At 44.1% G+C, this 20,324-nt stretch overlaps 1 protein-coding gene across 1 annotated transcript in view; it reads right to left on the bottom strand.

Annotated features, from left to right (window-relative positions):
- Positions 1-19,723, bottom strand: part of polr3a (polymerase (RNA) III (DNA directed) polypeptide A) — a 91,358-nt gene extending 71,635 nt beyond the window's left edge. The window contains exons 1-6 of the mRNA XM_072282846.1: positions 19,630-19,723; positions 18,069-18,204; positions 15,837-15,974; positions 6,153-6,324; positions 3,559-3,713; positions 1,697-1,936 (exon numbers count right to left, since the gene is read on the bottom strand). Coding sequence (XP_072138947.1) covers positions 1,697-1,936; positions 3,559-3,713; positions 6,153-6,324; positions 15,837-15,974; positions 18,069-18,204; positions 19,630-19,673 — 885 coding nt within the window. The 5' untranslated portion in view covers positions 19,674-19,723. The remainder of the gene's footprint in view (positions 1-1,696; positions 1,937-3,558; positions 3,714-6,152; positions 6,325-15,836; positions 15,975-18,068; positions 18,205-19,629) is intronic.
- Positions 19,724-20,324: the final 601 nt, after the last annotated feature.

Raw genomic sequence — 20,324 nt, 5'->3', positions numbered from 1 at the left:
AAAACAAAGAAATACTCAAATGGCAAAATAGTACAACCATGGCTGACAAAGGAAGTTAAAGCTAATGTAAAACCAAAAGAGAAGGCATAAAACAAAGCAAGAATTAGTGGGAAAATAGAGGATTGGGAAGCTTTTAAAAACCTACACAGAGTAACTAAAAGAATCATTAAGAGGGAAAAGATGAAATATGAAAGCAAGCTAGCAAACAATGTCAAAGTGGATAGTAAAAGCTTTTTCAAGTGTGTAAAAAATAAAAGAGGATTGAGAGTGGATATAGGACCGCTAGAAAATGAAGCCGGTCAAGGAGATGGCAGATGAACTAAGTGAGTATTTTGCATCAATCTTCACCGTGGAAGACACTTGCTGTGTTCCAGACGTTGAAGGGTATAAGGGAAGAGAGCGAGTGCAGTTACTAATACCAAGGAGATGTTCAAAAAGCTGAAGTTTTGGGCTCTTCATCTAAGAAAAGATGCGCTGGCATTGGAGAGTGTTCAGAGGAAGTTCCCAAAGATGATTCTGGGAATGAAAGGGTTATCATACAAGGAACGTTTAACAGCTCTGGGTCTACACTCCCTGGAATTTAGAAGGTTGGGTTGGGGGGTGGGGGGAGTCTCATTGAAACCTTTCAAATGTTTAAAGGCCTAGACAGAGTATGTTTCCCCTGGTGGGGGAGTCGGATGAGAGAACACACTCAGGATAGAGGGGCGCCCATTTAACATAGAAACATAGAAAACCTACAGCACAATACAGGACCTTCGGCCCACAAAGTTGTGTCAAACATTTAAAACAGAAATGCGGAGAAATTTCATTAGCTACCAGAGGGTGGTGACGTTGTGGAATTTGTTACCACAGGCAGCTGTGGAGACGAGGTCGTTGGGTGTATTTATGGCAGAGCCTGATGGGTTCTTGATTGGACATGGCATCAAATGTTACAGGGAGAAGGCTGGGGAGTAGGACTGAGGGGAAGGAGAAAGGATCAGCCATAATTGAATGGGAGAGTAGACTCGATGGACCAAATGGCCTAATTCTGCTTCTATATCTTATGGTCTTAACCTACTAATCTCTACGTCTTTGGAATGTGGAAGGAAACCAGAGTACCCGGAGGAAACCCACGTGGTTCACGCGGAGGACGTTGCAGATGGCGCCAGATTTGAACACCAAACTCTGAAGCCCTGAACTGTTACAGTGCCACACTAACCGCAACATTATTATGGCTTTGCTGCTTCTACCAAAATTCTGGGCTCCTTGGTAGCACAGCAGTTAGCTCGGCACTAGTACAGCTTCAGGCATTGGACTTCAGAGTTTAAATCCCCCGTCATTTGTAAAGAGTCTTTATACGTCCTCCCCATGGGTTTCCTCCCACAGTCCAAAGATGTACCATTTAGTAGGTTAACTAGTCATTGTAAATGGTTCTGTGATTAGGCTGGGGTTAAACAGGTGGTTACTTAGCAGTGCAGTATGAAGAGACAAAAATAAAAATAAACACAGAGTTAACATAGTTAATAAATGTAACAAAACAGTTTTTTTTAGAGTTTTGCTGTTTATTGTTAAACCCTACCAAAGGCTCAGAGCTGTACTGGTTAAGATTGGACCTCTGATGAGCTGATTTTAGCTTTACATCTTAAACTATGCTGGTCATCATCGAATATATTTCATTCATCATTTATAATTCAAGTTCTAGGAAACATTAACAAACCTTTTTAATAACATCATTTAAGAAAATGATTTCTGTCAGCTTCATGGTTAGGTCATCTTCGTTTGTGCCTGATTTCAAGTCGCTCACCACTGAGGGGCGAATACACAGTGGAGGAACCAATAACCGAGTGAGGACCAGGTCGGCAGGCTTCCCGGCCTCTGGGTTCATGAGGAGCAGTGGGATGTCTTCAGAGGGAATTCGCTTGAATAGATTCAAAACCACAAGGGGGTTGAGATTCTCCTGGAAAATAAATATAGCAAATTGCAGCAAACTTTTGCCAGATTTTAGGGCATGTAATCAATGTTGCTCAAGGTTCAACTTTATTTGCTGTATACATGTATTAGCAATCTACCATGGTGCGGTGGTCAGGGCATGACATGCACCAGAAAATATTCAACAATTATACAGAATAAAGAATTAAATAAAAAATTAAATTAGATTATAGGGCATATACAGAATAAAATGTGCATAAATTAATACCAGCATGTACTTACAATGTAAATAGCATGATAAAAAGTGGTCTAATGTGGTTGCAGTGTAATGACATGGGAACAGATGGAGGGGGGTGTGTAGAAAGAGCCTAACTAGAGTGGTTGATCAGATTAACTGCCTACAGGAAGAAACTTCTAAAATGCCATGGTTTTTGTTTTAATAACCCTATAGATCTTTTGGAAAAGGCAGTTTGCAGGGTGGATAGTGTCTGCAATATTCTTCTTGCCCGCTTCTTTGTCATGGACACACAGAAGTTGAAGCTGTTATGTAGATCATACAACAGAGCTATTCACAAGTCTTAGAACAGCAGGACTGGAGCTGTCCTTGAACCTGTTGGTATGTGCTTTCAGACTTTGCATCTTCTTCCCAGTTGGTGAGGGGAGAAGACAGAATGCTCAGGACCCTTGACTATGTTGGCTGCTTTACTGAGGCAGTAAGAGGTATGGACGGAGTCTGTGGAGGGGATGCTAGTTTTCATGTTTTGCTGAGCCATGTCCACAACTCTGTAGTTTCTTTCGGTTATGAGCAGAGCAGCTGCCATACCAAGCCGTGATGAATCTAGGTAGGGTGCTTCATGGTGCATTGATAAAAATTGTTAAGGGTTAATAGGGACATGCCAAATATCTTTAGCCTCCTGAGGAAGTAGAGCCATTCATGAGCTTCCCTGGTTATGGCATCTACATAGTTGGACCAGAGCAGGTACTGGTGATGTTTACTCCTGGGAACTTGGATGTCATCTGGATTTGATGGCCTGAGTTACCAGGACAGATTGCATAAACTAGGATTTTATTCCTTGGAATGTAGGATATTGAGGGGCGATTTGATAGAGATTTATAAGTTCATGAAGGGCATAGTCAGAGTGAAAGCACAGAGTCTTTTTCCCAGGGCGCAAGTGCTAGAAACAAAAGGATGTAGATTTAAGATTAGAGGTGAGAGGTTTAAAGGGGACATGGGGGAAGCAACTTCTTCACACAAAAAGTGGTACGTATTTGGAATGAACTGCCAGAAGTAGTGGTTGGGGCATGTACAATAGCAATATTCTAAAGCCATCTGAATAAGTACATGGATAGGAAAAGTTTAGGAGGCTAGAACCAGACACAGAGAGATGGGACTAGATCACCAGGCAACTAGTATGGACTAGTGGGTCTGAGTGGCCTGTTTCAATGCTATAAGACTCTATGACTTGATTGACAAAGATATTAAAGCAATGACATCTGTAAAGAATTTTACAATGAAGAGCGAGCATAAACTGCAAAAGTTATGTCTCACATACCCGACAAAGCAAGTGCACCGATCAATTAAAAGTAAGGTTCAAAATCTTATTCTGCCAATAGTCAAGAATATGTTCAAGAAGATTCAACAGTACTAACTTGTGCTCTTCCAAGCAAAGCCTCCACCTCTTTGTTGTGTTCAATGGCTGTATCGAAGGACTGCAGAAAATCTGATACCACAGCATCCACTACTTTCTTGTTGGTTTTGTACTTTTCGTGGATAATTTTTAGCAAACCACATTTTTTCACAGGACCTATTTAAAACAAAGGACCAACACTTTTAACCTGTTGAGTGCTACTATTCTATACTAAGTATATAAGTATAGTATAGTATTTTATACTAAGTGTAAAATATATACTGTATCATTCATCTTCAAATGAGAATAAAATAGAAAAGCTTGGATTTGTACTATGCTTTTATCATATTCCAGAAGGTCCGTCAGTTATTCCTTGTTGAACTGTCACGTATTTTGACGTATACAAGATCAAGCTCATCACCACACGTTTCTGCCTCAACTTTTTGTTACAAAGGCTGCAATAGATAAAGGCTTTCAAAAGGTCACAAGCACAAGTAAATCTGAGACTCAAGAAATTCTGCAGATGCTGGAGATCCAGAGCAACACACACAAAATGCTGGAGGAACTTGGAAAGGAAAAAATAGTTGACATTTCGGGCCAAGACCCTTCCTCAGGAACTGAAACTTCGACCATTTCCCTCCATTGATATTGCCTAACTTGCTCAGTTCCTCCACCATTTTTTGTGTATTGCACAAGTGAATCTATTTTGGAAAATAGATTACCAGTTTACATTTAGAACTTCCCTAATTTGATTGAGGTGAAACACCTAGTTTAAAATCTTCCACTTATTCTTAAATAGTTGTAAGCCTGCTTTGAAAACATTTTTCCTTCAACTATTCCTGAAGTTCTAGCAGATTTTTTTCCTGACACACCAGAAGTGATCACCTTCAAACTGACAACACCTTGTCCATCAGCTCATCCCTAAAAGTACAAAATTGAAGACATGAAGTCAACAGGACATTGTGTTCAAAGTGTAATTGTTTAGCTCAGTAGAAAATGTTTTGTATGAGCTCAGGTTACCCTTCCAACGTTCAAAATCTGCTCTTCAATCTCACAAACGTCCTAATTAACCTGAAGTTATGGGTAAGTTTGTCCTGTGCAAGGTTCTTCCTCAGTTCAACACAATGACCTTCAATATGGTTCACACATAAAGTATATAGAACATAGACCAGCACAGTACAGGCCCTTTGGCCTTCAATGTTGTGTTGAACTTTTAACCTACTACTAGATCAATTTAACCCTTCCTTCCCACATACCTCTCCATTCTTCTTTCATCCAAGTGCCTATCAAAGGGGCTCAAATGTTCATAAAGTATCTGCCTTAACCACCAACCCTAGCATGATGCCCCAAATACCCAAGACTCTGTGTAAAAAGAGGAAAAAAGCCTATCTTCGATTATCTCTGCTAAACTTTCCTCCAATTGCCTTAAAATTATACCCAACTGTATTAGCTATTTCATAGAACATAGAAATTTACAGTGCCTTACAGGCCCCTTGGCCCACAATGTTGTACCGACCATGTAACCTACTCTAGAAACTGCCTAGAATTTCCCTAGTGCATAGCTCTCTATTTTTCTAAGCTCTATGTACCTATCTAAGAGGCTCTTAAAAGACCCTGTTGTATACACTTCCACCACCACTGCCGGTAGTGCATTCCATGCACCCACCACTCGCTGTATGAAAAACTTAACCCTGACATCCCCTTGGTACCTACTTCCAAGTATGTTAAAACTGTGCCTCCTTGTGTTAGCCATTTCAGCCCTGGGAAAAAGCTTCTGGCTATCCACACGATCAATGCCTCTCATCATCTTACACACATCTTGTATTTCACCTGGGAAAAAATTCTTGGTTGTCCACTCTATCAATGCTCTTACCACCTTGTACACCTCATTTTTCATCATCCTTCACCCCAAAGGGAGAAGCTGCAGCACTCTCAACTCATCCTCACAAGACATGCTCTCTAATCTAAATAGCATCCTGGTAAACCTCTGCACCCTTTAAAGCTTCTCACATTCTTCCTATAATGAAGCAACTAGATATGAACATAATACCCCAAGTGTGATCTCAAAGGTTTATAGAGCTGCAACATGGCTCTTGAACTCAGTCCTCCAACTAATGAAGGACAATACACCATACACCTTCTTAGCCACCCTATCAACTTGCAGAGTCACTTTGAAGGATCTTTAGACTTGGACCTCAAGATCTCCTGTTTCTCCACACTGCTAAGAATCTTGTCATTAACCCTGTACTCTGCCTTTAAGTTTGACCTTCCAGAGTATTACTTCACACTTTTCTGATTGAACTCCATGCCACTTCTTGGCCCAGCTCTGCATCCAGTCAGTACCCTATTGTAACCTATGACAACCTCGTACACTATCCATAACATCACCAGCTTTTGTGTCATCTGCAAACTTACTAACCGATATTTCCACTTCATATTATGCAGAATACACCACTACCCAGCTAGAACACAGAGGTTACAGCAGGAAAAACAAAATAATCATTTTTTTTGCATTAAACATTTATGCATCATTTAAGTGAGACACATAATTTGCAAGTGATGTGATTTGTTCTTAATCTGTTAAACAGTAGCTATAGTTTTGTAATAAGCTTTTACCATTAAATGATCCACAGAATAGACAGTACGTCCTCTTCCTGCATTTTTCAGATATTTTCTTTTTTAGGCCGCGTTTCTGAAGGTAGGTTAAGCCAGGCTTTTTTAAAGCATCCAGAAATGTTTTCCTTTCTTCTTGTGACAACATGATGCGAGAACATATTTTGCAGATCATCTGTGGAGAAGCACATGAGGGCAGAGGGCACCCATGAACACTGTAACTAAAATCACAACACTTGAAGGTCATCATGATACAAACCTGTACAGTACCAACACCAGACTCTTACTAAAGAAACCAAATTACTTGGCTGAATATAAGACCATAAGACAAAGGAGCAGAAGTAGGCCATTCGGCCCATCGAGACTGCTCCGCCATTTTATCATGAGCTGATCCATTTTATTCTATTTAGTCCCACTGCCCCGCCTTCTCACCATAACCTTTGATGCCCTGGCTACTCAGATACCTATCAATCTCTGCCTTAAAGACACCCAATGACTTGGCCTCCACTGCTGCCCGTGGCAACAAATTCCATAGATTCACCACCCTCTGACTAAAAAAATTTTTTCGCATTTCTGTTCTGAAAGGGCACCCTTCAATCCTGAAGTCATGCCCTCTCGTACTAGACTCCCCCATCATGGGAAACAACTTTGCCACATCCACTCTGCCCATGCCTTTTAACATTCGAAATGTTTCTATGAGGTCTCCCCTCATTCTTCTAAACTCCAAGGAATACAGTCCAAGAGCGGACAAATGTTCCTCATATGTAAACCCTCTCATTCCCGGAATCATTCTAGTGAATCTTCTCTGTACCCTCTCCAACGTCAGCACATCCTTTCTTAAATAAGGAGACCAAAACTGCCCACAGTACTCCAAGTGAGGTCTCACCAGCGCCTTATAGAGCCTCAACATCACATCCCTGCTCCTATACTCTATTCCTCTAGAAATGAATGCCAACATTGCATTCGCCTTCTTCACTACCGACTCAACCTGGAGGTTAACTTTAAGGGAATCCTGTACGAGGACTCCCAAGTCCCGTTGCATCTCAGAACTTTGAATTCTTTTCCCATTTAAATAATAGTCTGCCCGTTTATTTTTTCTGCCAAAGTGCATAATCATACACTTTCCAACATTGTACTTCATTTGCCACTTCTCTGCCCATTCTTCCAATCTATCCAAGTCTCTATGCAGACTCTCCGTTTCCTCAGCACTACCAGCCCCTCCACCTATCTTCGTATCGTCAGCAAACTTAGCCACAAAGCCATCTATTCCATAATCCAAATCGTTGATGTACAATGTAAAAAGAAGCGGCCCCAACACTGATCCCTGTAGAACACCACTGGTAACCGGCAGCCAACCAGAATAGGATCCCTTTATTCCCACTCTCTGTTTCCTGCCAATCAGCCAATGCTCTAGCCACGTATGTAACTTTACTGTAATTCCATGGGCTCTTATCTTGTTAAGCAGCCTCATGTGTAGCACCTTGTCAAAGGCCTTCTGAAAATCCAAATACACAACATCCACTGCATCTCCCTTGTCTGGCCTACTGGTAATTTCCTCAAAAAATTGTAATAGGTTTGTCAGGCAGGATTTTCCTTTAAGGAATCCATGCTGAGTTCTGCCTATCTTGTCATATGCCTCCAGGTACTCTGTAACTTCATCCTTGACAATCGACTCCAACAACTTCCCAACCACCGACATCAAGCTAACAGGTCTATAATTTCCTTCTTGCTTCCTTGCCCCCTTCTTATAGCGGAGCGACATTTGCAATCTTCCAGTCCTCCGGAACCATGCCAGAATCTATCGACTTTTGAAAGATCATCGCTAATGCCTCCGCGATCTCCACAGCTACTTCCTTCAGAACACGAGGGCGCATTCCATCTGGTCCGGGAGGTTTATCGACCTTTAGCCTATTCAGCTTCCTGAGTACTTTCTCTGTCGTAATTGTGACTGCGCACACTTCTCTTCCCTGCCACCCTTGAGTGTCCGGTATCCTGCTGTCTTCCTCAGTGAAGACTGATGCAAGATACTTGTTCAGTTCCTCTGCCATCTCCTCATCTCCCATTACAATTTCTCCAGTATCATTTTCTATCGGTCCTATATCTACTCTCACCTGTCTTTTACTCTTTATATACTTGAAAAAGCTTTTACTATCCTCTTCGATATTATTTGCTAGTTTCCTTTCATAGTTAACCTTTTCTCTCTTAATGACCTTCTTGGTTTCCTTTTGTAAGGTTTTAAAGACTTCCCAATCCTCTGTCTTCCCACTAATTTTTGCTTCCTTGTATGCCCTCTCCTTAGCTTTAACTTTGGCTTTGACTTCGCTTGTCAACCACGGTTGCATCTTTTTTCCACTCGAAAATTTCTTGTTTTTTGGAATATACCTGTCTTGCACATTCCTCATTTCTTGCATAAACTCCAGCCACTGCTGCTCTGCCATCTTTCCCGCCAGTGTCTCTTTCCAGTCAACTTTGGCCAGTTTCTCTTTCATGCCACTGTAGTTTCCTTTACTCCACTGAAACACCGACACATCAGATTTCGGCTTCTCTTTTTCTAATTTCACAGTGAACTCAATCATGTTATGATCACTGCCTCCTAAGGGCTCCTTCTCCTCAATCTCTCCAATCACCTCCGGTTCATTACACAATACCCAATCCAGTACAGCCGATCCTCTAGTGGGCTCAACAACAAGCTGTTCTATATCGACCAGATGCCATGAAACTCCAGCTCATTACAAACAAAAGCCAGCATTCCAAGCGCTGTTGCAGTTTAAAATGGAGGATTATGGGCTGTGCAGGAGTGAAGGGCTAGGTGGAGTAGGTTTATGTAGGTTAGCACAACATCGTGGGCTGAAGAACCTGTACTTTATCTAAAATGCAACACGAGGTCTGCAAGTATCAAGAGAAAAGCCCTAGATAGCGCAATCCTTTGTTGGATTGAGATATACCATTATTGTTTTTCTTGTAACTTTATCTTTCCTGTGAACTCTGCCATGGGCAGCCCCAAACCTGACTGCGAAAGGAGGATTGTACATAGGGCTAGCAACCCCATCCTGTGAAGAAAAAAAAAGTGCTACAGAAATGCCAACAGAAACTCCCAAAAACTTCATTCCTGAGAGAGGAATTTAGAAAATGGGCTACACCTGGAGACAATTTGAAAGACTAGCCCAGGACAGCTGCTGCCAGAAGCCTGTGCTCTAGTAGGGGTGATGGGCTTAAGAAGATGATCTTTCCTATGCTTGTTTGTATTTGAACTGAATTAACTTTATTTCTTACATCCTTCACATACATGAGGAGCAAAAATCTTTACATTACGTCTCCATCTAAATGTGCAATGTGCAATCATAGTAACTTATAATAAACAGAACAGTCAATGTAATATAGAGTACAATGAAATCAGCGTGAGTTCATCAGTCTGATGGCCTGGTGGAAGAAGCTGTCCCTGGAGCCTGTTGGTCCTGGCCTTTATGCTGCGGTACCGCTTCCCGGATGGTAGCAGCTGGAATAAATTGTGGTTGGGATGACCTGGGTCCCCAGTGATCCTATGGGCCCTTTTTACACACCTGTCCATGCAAAATGTCCTGAATTATATTTGTATATTATCACCTATATACTTATGATTGTTCAGCAAATTTTCTAGTAATTGCAGTATTTCTCTGGAAACCTTGCAGTTTCAGTGGTGGGTGTCATATTACAGGTGCACCCCCCCCCCATTTTCCGAACGTTTGCTTTTCGACACCTTGCTGTTACAAAAGACCTAGTTACCTATTTTCACTAACAGAAGGTGTTTTCACTGTTACGAAAAAAGGCAGCGCGTGCCCGAACAGCCAAGCTCCTCCCCCGGAACTGCATTCTAGCCGGCATTGCTTAAACACGTGCCTTATCTCGATTTATTTTGTGGATCCGTTAGCAAGATGAGTTCTAAGGTATCGGAAAAGCCTATAAGAGCTCGTAAGGGTGTTACACTTACCCTAAAACTAGACATAATTAAGCATTCTGATCCTGGTGAACAAAGTAAGGACATTGTCCGCACGTTGAATTTGCTTGCAGCCACCATTCACACTATTTATACACAGAGGGAAAGATTTTGAAAGCTGCCGATGTTACTGTTGGTTCTGCTCGTAGGAAAGTGATCTCTCTTAGTCGGCATTCAGTAATGGGTAAAATGGAAAGTCTATTGCTTGAGTGGATTGATGGGTGTACAAAGCGCGGTGTTCCGTTAAGTTTTCTTATACTTAAGGAGAAATCAGTCAGTCTTTTTAATAAGCTGAAACAGAAAGCACTGGACGATGGTGATGAAAGTGTTGAGAAAGTGGAATTTAAAGGTAGTCATGGGTGGTTTGATCGGTTTCTGAGGCGAGGGCAGCTTCATAGTTTAAGCAGTGGTCCCCAACCTCCGGGCCATGGACTGATACATTGCCGCGAAGAATGCAGCGGTAGTCGGAATGCACTCAGCACATCTTTAAGAAAAAAGCTCAAATAAACAAGCTAATTAATTAGGTGCCATCCAGCACGTAAATGTCGGCCCAGATCAGAGGCGATTACCGATTGCATCAGGTGGTTATTCTCTGTTTAACTGTGACGATACGGCAATGTATTGGAGTCTTCCCGATTCCGGTAAGTGAAACTACACTGTACATACATTATTTCTACTTTATATAGGCTGTATATTTTTATGTGTTATTTGGTATGATTTGGCAGCTTCATAGCTTAAAGGTTACTGGAGAGAGTGTTTCTGCCGAGAGCGCTTGCGTGAGATTTTCGCTGCACAAGACAGTGCTGCAGAAAAGTATTTCTACTTTATATAGGCTGTGTATTTATCATATCATTCCTGCTTTTACTATATGTTACTGTTATTTTAGGTTTTATGTGTTATTTGGCATGATTTTGTAGGTTATTTTTCGGGTCTGGGAATGCCCAAAATTTTTTCCCATATTAACAAATGGTAATTGCTTATTCACTTTACGACATTCCGGCTTACGAACCGTTTCATAGCAACGCTCTACCTTTGGATAGCGGGGGAAACCTGTACTTGAATCTAGCTGTCTTATTTGTTAACTGTTATTAATGGAATTTATGTTACCAGTAGTCTTGTATGAAAAGACCACAATACTTTTAGTCTTTCTCTTTCCCTTGTCTCTCGCCAGGCTTCTTCACTATTGTAATACTTGATAAAATGACCATCAGCAACGAGTTTCTCCCTCATTCTCTGCATTGCAAACACATCAGGATGCAACACTTTCCTCATAAGACATGCTCTCTAATCCAGACAGCGTCCTAGTAAATCTTCTCTTCATCCTCTCTAAAGCTTCCACATCCTTCCTGAGGCGACCAGAACCAAACACAATATTCCAAGTGTGGTCCAACCAGGGTTTTAAGGAGCTGCAACATCACCTCACGGCTCTTCAACTCAATCCCCCGACTAATGAAGGCCAACATACCACACGCATTCTTAATAATCTTATCAACTTTTTCAGAAACTCTGAGGGAATCTATGGACATGAACCCCAAGATCCCTCTGTTCCTTCACACTGCTAAGAATCCTGTATTCTGCCTTGAAATTCACCTCAGAGTGATCACTTCACACATCTCAGACCAATTCTGCATCCTGTCAATGTTCTGTTGTTACCCACTACACAGTCTACACTACCAACCTTTATGTATCTGCAAACTAGACCAGGGGTCCCCAACCTTTTTTGCACCGCAGACCGGTTTAATATTGACAATATTCTTGTGGACCGGCCGACTTGGGGGGGGGGGGGGGTGGGGAGAGGGGTGTTCAAGTAGGGTTAAACTCACCTCAACATGTCTTTTACAGTTAGGGTTGCCAACTTTCTCACTCCCAAATAAGGGACAAAAGTAGCAGTCAAATCCTGGGACACTTTACCCCAGGAAAGACTACTGTGACCATGAAGCCTTGCGCGGGCACCTGTGTGCGCATGCGCGTAAGTGCTGATTTTTTCCCCCCTCAAATTGGTTTTGCCTTCATCTTCCCGACTATACTGTACATACATTATTTCTACTTTACATAGGCTATGTATTTATCAACGCAAACAACAGGAATTCTGCAGATGCTGGAAATTCAAGCAACACACATCAAAGTTGCTGGTGAACGCAGCAGACCGGGCAGCATCTCTAGGAAGAGGTACAGTCGACGCTTCAGGCCGAGACCCTTCGTCAGGACTAACTGAAAGAAGAGTTAGTAATAGATTTGAAGGTGGGAGGGGGAGGGGGATATCCAAAATGATAGGAGAAGACAGGAGGGGGAGGGATGGAGCCAAGAGCTGGACAGGTGATTGGCAAAGGGGATATGAGAGGATCATGGGACAGGAGGTCCGGGGAGAAAGACGGGGTGGGGGTGGGGAACCCAGAGGATGGGCAAGGGGTATAGTCAGAGGGACAGAGGGAGAAAAAGGAGAGTGAGAGAAAGAATGTGTGTATAAAAATGAATAACAGATGGGGTACGAGGGGGAGGTGGGGCATTAGCGGAAGTTAGAGAAGTCAATGTTCATGCCATCAGGTTGGAGGCTACCCATACGGAATATAAGGTGTTGTTCCTCCAACCTGAGTGTGGCTTCATCTTTACAGTAGAGGAGGCCGTGGATAGACATGTCAGAATGGGAATGGGATGTGGAATTAAAATGTGTGGCCACTGGGAGATCCTGCTTTCTCTGGCGGACAGAGTGTAGGTGTTCAGCAAAGCGGTCTCCCAGTCTGCGTCGGGTCTCGCCAATATATAAAAGGCCACATCGGGAGCACCAGACGCAGTATATCACCCCAGCCGACTCACAGGTGATTGTCGCCTCACCTGGAAGGACTGTCTGGGGCCCTGAATGGTGGTAAGGGAGGAAGTGTAAGGGCATGTGTAGCACTTGTTTCCGTTTACAAGGATAAGTGCCAGGAGGGAGATCGGTGGGGACAAATGGACAAGGGAGTCGTGTAGGGAGCGATCCCTGCGAAAAGTGGGGGGGGGGGGGGGGGGGGGAGGGAAAGATGTGCTTAGTGGTGGGATCTTGATGGAGGTGGTGGAAGTTACGGAGAATAGTATATTGGACCCGGAGGCTGGTGGGGTGGTAGGTGAGGACCAGGGGGACCCTATTCCGAGTGGGGTGGCGGGAGGATGGAGTGAGAGCAGATGTAATGTGAAACGGGGGAGATGCGTTTGAGAGCAGAGTTGATGGTGGAGGAAGGGAAGCACTTTTCTTTAAAAAAGGTGGACCTCTCCCTCGTCCTAGAATGAAAAGCCTCGTCCTGAGAGCAGATGTGGCGGAGACGGAGGAATTGCGAGAAGGGGATGGCATTTTTGCAAGAAACAGGGTGAGAAGAGGAATAGTCCAGATAGCTGTGAGAGTCAGCCGGCTTATAGAAGACATCAGCAGATAAGCTGTCTCCAGAGACAGAGACAGAAAGATCTAGAAAGGGGATGGAGGTGTCGGAAATGGACCAGGTAAACTTGAGGGCAGGGTGAAAGTTGGAGGCAAAGTTAATGAAGTCAATGAGCTCTGCATGTGTGCAGGAAGCAGCGCCAATGCAGTTATCGATGTAGCGAAGGAAAAGTGGGGGACAGATACCAGAATAGGTTTGGAACATAGATTGTTCCACAAAGCCAAGAAAAAGGCAGGCATAGCTAGGACCCATACGGGTGCCCATAGCTACACCATCCCCTTCTCGCAGTTCCTCCGTCTCCGCCACATCTGCTCTCAGGATGAGGCTTTTCATTCCAGGACGAGGGAGATGTCCACCTTTTTTAAAGAAAGGGGCTTCCCTTCCTCCACCATCAACTCTGCTCTCAAACGCATCTCCCCCATTTCACGCACATCTGCTCTCACTCCACTTACACTTCCTCCCTCACCACCATTCAGGGCCCCAAACAGTCCTTCCAGGTGAGGCGATACTTCACCTGTGAGTCGGCTGGGGTGATATACTGCATCTGGTGCTCCCGATGTGGCCTTCTATATATTGGCGAGACCCGACGCAGACTGGGAGACCGCTTTGCTGAACACCTACGCTCTGTCCGCCAGAGAGACCAGGATCTCCCAGTGGCCACACATTTTAATTCCACATCCCATTCCCATTCTGACATGTCTATCCACGGCCTCCTCTACTGTAAAGATGAAGCCACACTCAGGTTGGAGGAACAACACCTTATATTCTGTCTGGGTAGCCTCCAACCTGATGGCATGAACATTGACTTCTCTAACTTCCGCTAATGCCCCACCTCCCCCTTGTAACCCATCTGTTATTCATTTTTATACACACATTCTTTCTCTCACTCTCCTTTTTCTCCCTCTGTCCCTCTGACTATACCCCTTGCCCATCCTCTGGGTTCCCCTCCCCCCTTGTCTTTCTCCCCGGACCTCCTGTCCCATGATCCTCTCATATCCCCTTTGCCAACCACCTGTCCAGCTCTTGGCTCCATCCCTCCCCCTCCTGTCTTCTCCTATCATTTTGGATCTCCCCCTCCCCCTCTCAAATCTCTTACTAACTCTTCCTTCAGTTAGTCCTGACGAAGGGTCTCGGCCTGAAACATCGACTGTACCTCTTCCGAGAGATGCCTAGAGATGCTGCCTGGTCTGCTACATTCACCAGCAACTTTGATGTGTGTTGTGTGTATTTATCATATCATTCCTGCTTTTACTATATGCTAGTGTTATTTATTTTAGGTTTTATGTGTTATTTGGTATGATTTGGTAGGTTATTTTTTGGGTCTGGGAATGCTCAAAAATTTTTCCCATATAAATTAATGGCAATTGCTTCTTCGCTTCACGCCATTTCGACAAAAAAGTTTCATAGGAACGCTCTACCTTACCGGGGGAAATACGGGACAAGGGCGGTCCCGTATGGGACAAACCAATTTAGCCCAATATATGGGATGTCCCAGCAAATACAGAACAGTTGGCAACCCTATGTTCAAGTTCAACAGTGCGTGACAGGGAATGAGGAAAGGTGCAGCAGACTCATGTCATTTCCTCACGGCCCAGTAGCACATGGTGGTTGGGGACCGCTGAACTAGACTATATGATATCTCTGAAATTCCAGAGAATTAACTGGGTGATAGTATCAGTATTATGTATTTGACACCATCTTACTTCTATCAAGCTTCTCAAGACAGATGTCTTCACCTGGTTTAGTCCGATGCACAATTACAATGTTAGTCAACTTTACAGAAAAAGATCAAAACTCACAGAGCTGCTGCCCATGATCAGACCTAAACATAATCTCTAGGAAATGAAATGGCCACATTTAACGCAATCACCTACAAACCCTGAGAAACTCCTGAACAAGCATTAGATGTTCCAAATAGTTTAACCATCAAGCACATGGGCCTCTGCACAAACACACTAAATCAAGACAATGAACCTTAAAAAAAAATCATTTAGATAAACAGCATGGTAACAGGCCCTTCTGGCTCAAAGAGCACATGCCACCCTATTACACCTACGGGACTACTACTAACCTGTATGCCTTTGGAAACTGGGAAGAAATTGGAGCACCCGGAGGAAACCCAAGTGGTAATGGGAGAACATTACAAACTCTTTACAGACAGGAGCTACATTGTAATAATGCTGTACCAATATGCTACTGTGCTGCTCTGACAATTATAGCAAAGAATGACTGATCAATAAGGACAGTGCATTGGTGATTATTTCTAGTATTAGTATCTCATAACTGGATGCTATTTCAGCTTACCTGTAGTATTCCAATAATGGCTTTAAAATAACCAACATGGAAACAAGGCAGCTCCAAGTCAATATAACCATAGTGTCCAATGCAGTCAGCCAAATTCTTCCCACACGTTTCACATGGACGGTCTTTCTCACTAGTTCCCTATTGATGTATAAGAATTACAATTTTCAGAACAATTAATAACTGTTCATGCACAGAACATGTTTAAGATCAATTATATCAGAAAATTCACTACGGCAAATGCAAATTCTTCCTGGACACAGAAAACACTATTTTTAAAAATATATTGTGTGTGTGCGAGAGAGAGAGAGATATGTGCTGTATATAATTTAAAGAAGCATGAATTCCAGTTTCGGAGTCAATACCAGACACCCCCCCCCCGCCCCCCCCGGAGTCTGTGAATCTTGAAGACTCAAAGGTCTATTGTTTGAGTCCACTGAAGGCTGGAGGTCGAAGACAGCTGTCCTCTTATTGTAGGAGTGTGTATATGTGCATCAGTGTGCGTAAGTAAGAAGAAATGGGGCTTGTTTTGCTGTTACGTGCTGCCGAGGATGGTGGACATGTTATGTTGGCACTGGAATGTGTAATGACACTTACAGGCTTCCCTCAAAGTTCAAAGTAAATTTATTATCAAAGTACATATATGTCACCATATACAATACTGAGTGTGAGCACGTGGCCAAGTGGTTAAGGCACTGCACTAGCTACCTGAAGGTCGTGAGTTCGAGCCCCAGCCGAGGGAATGTGTTGTGTCCTTGAGCAAGGCACTTAATCACACATTGCTCTGCGACGACACTGGTGCCAAGCTGTCTGGGTCCTAATGCCCTTCCCTTGGACAACATTGGTGTCGTGGAGAGGGGAGACTTGCATCATGGGCAACTGCTGGTCTTCCATACAACCTTGCCCAGGCCTGTGCCCTGAAGAGTGAAGACTTTCCAGGCGCAGATCTATGGTCTCGCAAGACTAACGGTTGCCTACAATCCTGAGATTCATTTTCTTGCAATTATACCCAGTAAATCCAAGAACCATAATAGAATCAATGAAAGACTGCACCCACCAGGACAGATAACAACCAACTGCAAAAGACAATAAACTGCAAATACAAATGCAAACAGAAGAAATTATATATAAATAAGCAACAAATATTGAGAATGTGAGATGAGGAGTCCTTGAAATTAAGTCCATAGGTTGTGGGAACAGTTCAGTGATGGAGCAAGTGAAGTTATCGCCACCAGTTCAAGAGTCTGATAGCTGAGGACTAATGACTATTCCCGAACCTGTTGGTGAGAGTCGAGGCTTCCTGATGGCAGCAGTGAAAAAAGAAAATGACCTAAATGGCAGGGGTCTCTGATGGATGCAGCTTTCCTGTGACAGCATACTGTGTAGATGTGCTTGTGCATTACCCATGATGGATTGGGCTGTATCCACTACTTTTGTAGAAATTTCTATTCAAGGGCATTGGTGTTTCCATACCAAGCTGTGATGCAGTCAATCTCCTCTCCCCCAACATTTATAGAAGTTTGTCAAAGTGTTAGAAGTCATGCTGAATTTTTGCAAACTGCTATGGAATTAGAGATGCTGCCATGCTTTCTTTGTAATTGCACTTTACGTGGTGGGTCCAGGAGAGGTACTCTGAAATATCACTGAGGAATATAAAGTTGCTGACCCTCTCCACCTCTGATTCCTGCAATGAGGAATAGCTCGTGGACCTGTAGTTTCCTCCTCCTGAAGTCAATAAGTCAGTAACAAGTTGTTGTTGTGTTACCACTCAGTCTGATTTGTCACCACCTTCGATTTGGCCCACAATAGTGGTGTCGTCAGCAAACTTAAGTATGGCATTGGAGCTGTGCTTAGCCCCGCAGTTATAAGTGTAAAGCGAGTAGAGCAGGGGTCTCAGCTCACAGCCCTGTGGTGCCCCTGTGCTGATGGAGATTGTTCCTCAAGCAGAGGCCTTGGCAATAACCAATGACTCACTTTCCAGGACTCTACAACTCATGGTCTCAGTATTATTTCTTACTTATGTACTTTTACTTTTGTATTTGCACAATTATCTCCTTTTGCACATTGGTTGTTTGTTTTTGTGTAGTTTTTCATTGACTACTGTATTTCTTTGTTCTACTGTGAATGCCTGTAAGAAAATGAACCTCGGGTTAATATTTGGTGAGATATACATACTTTGTACTTTTTAGTCTATCTTATTGCCACGATACTGGAGTGAAGAGATCCCATGCTTACCATGCGATGATCCAGCACACCGTGTGACAAAGGGGTGTGACTGTTATCCTGACTGTACAGATTCTTACTGACCACCTGAATGTGCGCCTGCTGTCGCATCTCTTTTGCTGATTTCATTCCAAAGCAGATGTGGCTTCTATGTGAGGAACCAAATCAGGGACAGTTATATAAATTTCACAGAGAAAACATATAAACTCCTTACAGACAGTGGCAGAATTGAACCTGTGTTGGAGGAGATGTAACAATATTACGCTAACACCTACACTACCGTGCCGAAGTTTTCCATACACACATCCCATTCCTGGCTCAAACCCTCTGGCTAATACTGTGAAGTGGGTGCGAGGGAAGAAAACGTGTCAAGGAGCCACACAGTGCAGACTCAAGGCCTCTACACCAAATCCGTTTTTCCACTTGCATTCAAACTGACTTCCATGCCATCCCTACCCGCCAATTCATCTACACCACCAACAAATTTACAGGGCCAATAAGTTTACCAACCCACACACCTTTGGGATGAAAGCAGAGCACCAGGCAAAATCCACGATAAAGGAAGAAAGTACTAGCTACAGAGAAAGAGTGGGCCTCAGGAGCGGTGAGGCAGATACTGAACACCACGGTGCCTCTATGTCACCCCAAAACACTCATCAATATGCTGAATCTGCATATCCTCTGCGACTGTTCCAGTATCAGTCCTCTTAAACCATAGTAGTAGTGCAATCACTCCAGCAGAGTATCATGTTCTGGAAAGGGGTTAGCTATTGGTGGGTCTTCGGGTGGCTACAGAGACTGATCCGGGATTCACCACAAGAAGGTAATAATTCTCGAAGAAGTAATGACTACCTTCTGAAAATGTCACAAGTGCTCCCCTTCAACGCACACAAAATGCTGGAGGAACTGAGCAGACCAGGCAGCATCTATGGAAAAGAGTAAAGTTGACGTTTTGGGCTGAAACCCTTCCGCAGAACGTAAACAGCCTGCTGAGTTCCTCCAGGTAGAGGGGTGGGTGAGAGGGGTGTGTGCGTGTCTGTCTGTCTTGGATTTCCAGCATCTGCAGATTTTCTCTTGTTTGCACATGCTCCCCTTTCCCACTTCCATTATTGGCCCACTATCTGCAGATTTCCCAAACCTCCCACACAATTCCTCCTGCAATTCCCCTCAGAATGATTACTCCTCTCGCTCTCTAGTTCTTATCAAGCACTCACGATATTAATCCCCACATCATTTGCCCATATACACCCATTATTTTAACCAGGTTAACCCCACACACAGAAACCATCCCACCCTCAGTAACTCCCCTCACCCTTCCCAGTGACTCCCCCTGTATAGTCCCCCCACCGCATAACCCCACATTAAGCCACTTCATCACCAACCCCCTATACTGACCCCATATTAACCCCCAAACACCACCCTTAGATTAACCCCTCAAACACCTCCCCCCCACATTAATACCCCAACACCATCCCCTGCACATGAACCCCCTCCTCCACACCCAGCTCCACGTGTACCCCATCACCACCACCCCTCCCCACCCGCTGTTCCGTCGCTCCGACCCCAAGCTCACATTTTCTTCGCCACATCCGTCTCCCGGAACTGTTCCTTCACCATGGTGACGACGGCCGAACGAACGCCCGGTCGCCCCGAACACCCCCCCTCACCTCACCCACCGCCGACAGCCCAGCTCACGGCCTGGCTCCGCCCTCCGGCCCTAGCGCCGCCCGCAGGCGCCGGCTCGCACTCCCACCCTCCCTCTGCAGCGCCACCCGCAGGCGGCACCTCGTATTCCTACCCTCCCACAACAGCGCCACCAGCACTGCCACTCTCTCCCGACCGCTCCGCCACCTTGCACTGCCGCCCTCCCGCTACAGCGGCACCGCCCGCGCCCGGCGTTCACTGCAAGTCCTTGCAGTGTGTTGGACGAATGCAAAGGGCTGCAGGATCTCAGCAACTATCGGGGGAAAGGGACGGGGAACTTCTGAACGACCACGCGTCCTCTCGCCTTTTCAAGTGTAAATGGATGCTTAATGGGAAAAAATACTCAATAACTGATCTCCCAATAACTGTCTATTCTTTACGTAACATGGGCCAACCTACAGAAGTAGAAAAAGTCAAGGTCTTGAAGAGAATTTTAAATGGTGGAAGGAAGACGATGTTATAGGAATAACTTTCGGAGGTACGATAGCTCATCCACTGAGCAGTTAATGCAAAATAGGCTTTACCTCAAAATCCTTTTTGTTTTGCCATTTAATAAATGTCTAC

The sequence above is a fragment of the Mobula birostris genome, chromosome 18 (genome assembly GCF_030028105.1).
Source record: "Mobula birostris isolate sMobBir1 chromosome 18, sMobBir1.hap1, whole genome shotgun sequence".
NCBI lineage: Eukaryota > Metazoa > Chordata > Chondrichthyes > Myliobatiformes > Myliobatidae > Mobula > Mobula birostris.
This window is presented reverse-complemented; position numbering and strand designations above follow the sequence as displayed.